We start from the raw sequence: 3,852 nt of genomic DNA on the forward strand, positions 1-3,852 counted from the left end.
CGGATAGGGGGGGTTGTATGTTAGTTAATAGGTTCAGCCAATGGGGTATGGTTTATAGGCGAAACTACTTTCTCTAGTAGGGGGGTTGCTGATGGATAAGTAGGATTTTACTACCCATAAGCATAAGGAGTGCCTCACCTCTTAAGAAAGCCAGCTGCTAAGTCAAGCGCTATTCGTCTCATTCCCCTCTCAGTGGCAAGAGTGAGTAGATAACAGAAGTTCTTTCGTTCATCATTCCTGGGATCTTAGTGAAGCTTGCCCCTTAGGGGTCTTCTCACCTGTGATATCAATAAGAATGAGCCATTTCCGTGGTTGGCTAAGCCCTTTATCTAGCTCAGTTCACTAGTCTCAGCCCAGTACCAATTCAAAGGGGAGGGCCCCCAAACCAAATGAAAGGCCGGTATTAGCAAGAAGGGCTTGGTTGCAAGAGGGAGCTCTTTGACATCGTTAGTGAAGCTAGTACCCTAAGTTTACAGCAAAAAGTCTTTCTCACTTCACTCCGATTGCCTTAACCTAAGGCAAGTGGGGAATCAAATCCTATATATAAGAATAGGCATAGAATGCTGCTATTGAATGCGCTCTTGGTGGTGAATAAATAAACAGTCTTTTCCTATCTTTAGTGATGTTCTAAATTGAATCAGCTGCAAATGAGCTATACAGCACGACTTACTTCTCACTTTTAGAGAGTATGAGGGCTGCTATAGGCAATGAGTATGAAGATTTCAGTAAAATAATCGACCATTTTCTTGCATCAACGAGATAAGAAAATTGATTCACTTATACTTATGAAAGGAAAGAAGAGAATAGTTTGCGCTATGTTCGATATGCGGATGACCTTATCTTAGCTATAAAAAACGGGGTCGAATCAGAAGTAGTATACCAAAAATGGAAGAAGGTTTTTTTCGAGGATCAAGTAAGCCCCGCGAAAAGCTAGTCCTAGGATTGCTTGTCTCAATCCAAACAAAACAAAATAAGTGGTTGGTTGGTGATACGAGTTCCTTTCCATAAATTGAAAGAAAAGCTTACTTTGGCATACATAATAAAAAGAAAGGGTCCCACCCAAGTGCAACCACACTAGCAGGAAATGAAATGAAAGCAGAAATGGATCTGTGTCACTTTATCACTGTCTGTATGCTTGTCTTCAAGAATCAATCAACCAAACAAAGTAGCAATCAAGAAAGAAAGTTGAGGTATCAAAGTCTATCCTGTCTTCTTTCTTTTCTGTCTACCAGTTCAGTCCTTTCTAAAAAACTAGTATAACTGCTAAGTAGAGGGAATGGATGAATTGGTTTCAAAGACCTTGACTCTACTCTGTTCCCGTTCCGTTGGCTGGACTAAATGTACTAAAGGTAGCTTCTTTCATGTCTTGCTTTCTGTCAACCAGTCCGATCCCTTTCTCAAAATCCTTGTCAACAGGTCCTAAGATAGCTTCTTCTGCATTCGAACTCCGAACTACTCCTCAGGCCGATTGAATTTCACCTCTGAAAGATCTACGACATCGATCTCTGTGCACAAAAACGCGAGTTTCAAACCCGAATCACTCATGAGGGTCCGTTCTCGTGCCTTTACTTCTATCTAAAAGAGGCCCTTCTGCCAAAAGATCAGATCGTAGGCTGAAAGATAAACCTTTGAAAGGTAAAGGATGGCACAAATGGACTACTCCTTTGCTTGATCGATTCCTCCTAACATTAAAAATTCGTACCACTCTGGGCTCTAGGGTTGAAAAAGGGGCCGCACAAACCAAACATTCCGCCAGCCACAATCTAATGCCTGGTTGGTACAGTCAAAAGGGTCAAACTTTGTTCGTTAGCTGAACCAGTTGTTCCTGCTTCTACCACTCACTCGCATGCCTAAGCTCGTTTCGTTGCTTGAATGTTTGTATGCAGATAGTCCCAGGTGTCTCTTATCAATAGATACATTCTTGGAGTGCTCATTTCGTAGGGGAGGAGTCAAATAAAGAACTTCATTCCGCATACCTTTTCTTCCTCAGTTCGTTCGAGATCTTTCTTCTAGTTCTTATATTTGGATATCTTCTCCGTATCCTGTGTTATCAACATTAGCAACCTTCCAATCATTAGGAACAGTTGGTTCATACTGGTAACAACTATTTAGCTCGAGGTACGAATCTTTTATCCAATGCTTTTCTCGTACCGCAACATTGGTCATCAGGAGAACGCTGGCCTTTTCTTGCTTCTTCTCTTGCGTACCCTGTCTTCTGCCATGGAGTCTCTCTTCGCTCCGCCCCTCCTTCGGTCGAGCGTCTATCCTTTTATCTTTTCATGCCTCAATTTCTATCATATATTAATATGGAAAAACTCACCATCTTACTTAGAGAATCTTACATGAAGAATAATGTTATAAAGCTATACGCCAGCTTTAGCGAAATAATACATATAGTTTCTAAGCACATACAGTGCTCTCGTTATGAGCAAATGATTCTAAAGTTGGCAAAAGCCTATGAAGGTTATCAATTTTATTTGCCAGCCTTTCTCGACTTCCGAGGTCGAATATACCGCAGCAGAGTCTTGCATTTCCACGAGCACGATCTAGCAAGAAGCTTGGTACTCTTTGCAGAAGATAAATCAAAGTATCTAGATAATAAGGAGATATCGAATATATATGCAGCAACAGGCTTCCTTTACAAGTCATTCGTTTCAGAAGATGAGGCAATTCAAGTTATAAATCATTTGTCCTCAAACACGAACCCCATGGATTTATTAAAGTTAGCCTATAAGGCAAAACGGTCCTTTCAATTTCTTGCCAATATTCTATCTAACAAAATAGATCTGGCGAATTACCCTCTTACCCAAGATGCCTCGGCGAGTGCTTATCAGATCATGAGTTACTTTTTGTTGGATGAAAGCATGGCAATAAGAACGAATCTGATTCCGCACCCTTTCGGTGAAATCCAAGATGTAGATTCTTATATGCTCAAAGATCTTCAGGAGTACATAAAAGCAGAACTTGGAGATTCAAATCTATCACATACAGTTAACGACAAACTCACTCGTAAGATAGCCAAAGGCATCTTTATGCCAATAATCTATGGTAAAGCACTAATGAGCATAGCGTGCGATCTCAAAAACTCTCTCTCTAACGTCATAACTTCTAAGGAATGCTTCATGGTAGCATCGATCTGCTTCAAGTTCTGGAAAGCCAAATATCCACACATGGAATGCCTTATCCGGTTGATCCATCATATAGGATGGATAGCGTCAGCTAGTGATAGGCCTGTTTACTATAAAGCCTATAACTTTACCACGATACAAAATTATACGAAAATGGAGCCAATAAAAATATGGGTTTATGATAAAAAGAATAAGAGGAGACGCCGGGTCACTCTCAGAGTCTCTTCTGATAAGAAAGATACAAGGAAGACTGAAACATCAACCTTCGTTAACTTCATCCATCAAAGGGATGCCCATATAGCCATGGCAGTAGTCAATACAATATTGAGAGTAGATGGTCCAATATATACGGTTCACGAAAACTTTATAACAACAGCAAAATATAGCAAACTTGCACCAAAGATTTATAGCAGCACCATTTGTGAGATGGTCCCCCCACTTTTCATCATCAACGAGTTCATCCGCCTATTTTCAAAGTTAAGGCAGAATCGCTATATCTGAATGAGAGACTCAGTGAGGTAATCTCACAAGATATGCTTGATTATTACTTAAAGGCAAATATACCATCTAACATAAGTTCTCAGATGAAGAAAATTTGGAATGAAAGGATCTCGAGAATACTTTCCTCTTACGAGAACTATATTCATAATGTATGCATAAAAACCCCTACGCAGGCGGGTCATGAACAAAAGTGGGAAGAATTCAAGTTAAAGATAGGAGGTCG

The 3,852-nt window shown here is 40.3% G+C and overlaps 1 protein-coding gene across 1 annotated transcript; it reads left to right on the plus strand.

Moving 5' to 3' along the window:
* Positions 1-2,306: 2,306 nt before the first annotated feature.
* On the plus strand, positions 2,307-3,629 carry LOC140963940 (probable DNA-directed RNA polymerase). Its single transcript, XM_073423420.1, has one exon. It carries the CDS (start codon positions 2,307-2,309, stop codon positions 3,627-3,629), a length of 1,323 nt encoding a protein of 440 aa, XP_073279521.1.
* Positions 3,630-3,852: the final 223 nt, after the last annotated feature.

The sequence above is a fragment of the Primulina huaijiensis genome, chromosome 18 (assembly GCF_012295235.1).
Source record: "Primulina huaijiensis isolate GDHJ02 chromosome 18, ASM1229523v2, whole genome shotgun sequence".
NCBI lineage: Eukaryota > Viridiplantae > Streptophyta > Magnoliopsida > Lamiales > Gesneriaceae > Primulina > Primulina huaijiensis.

Excerpts from the sequence above, each read along its gene's own strand:
- LOC140963940 (XM_073423420.1), top strand. The coding sequence starts at position 2,307 with ATGGAAAAACTCACCATCTTACTTAGAGAATCTTACATGAAGAATAAT.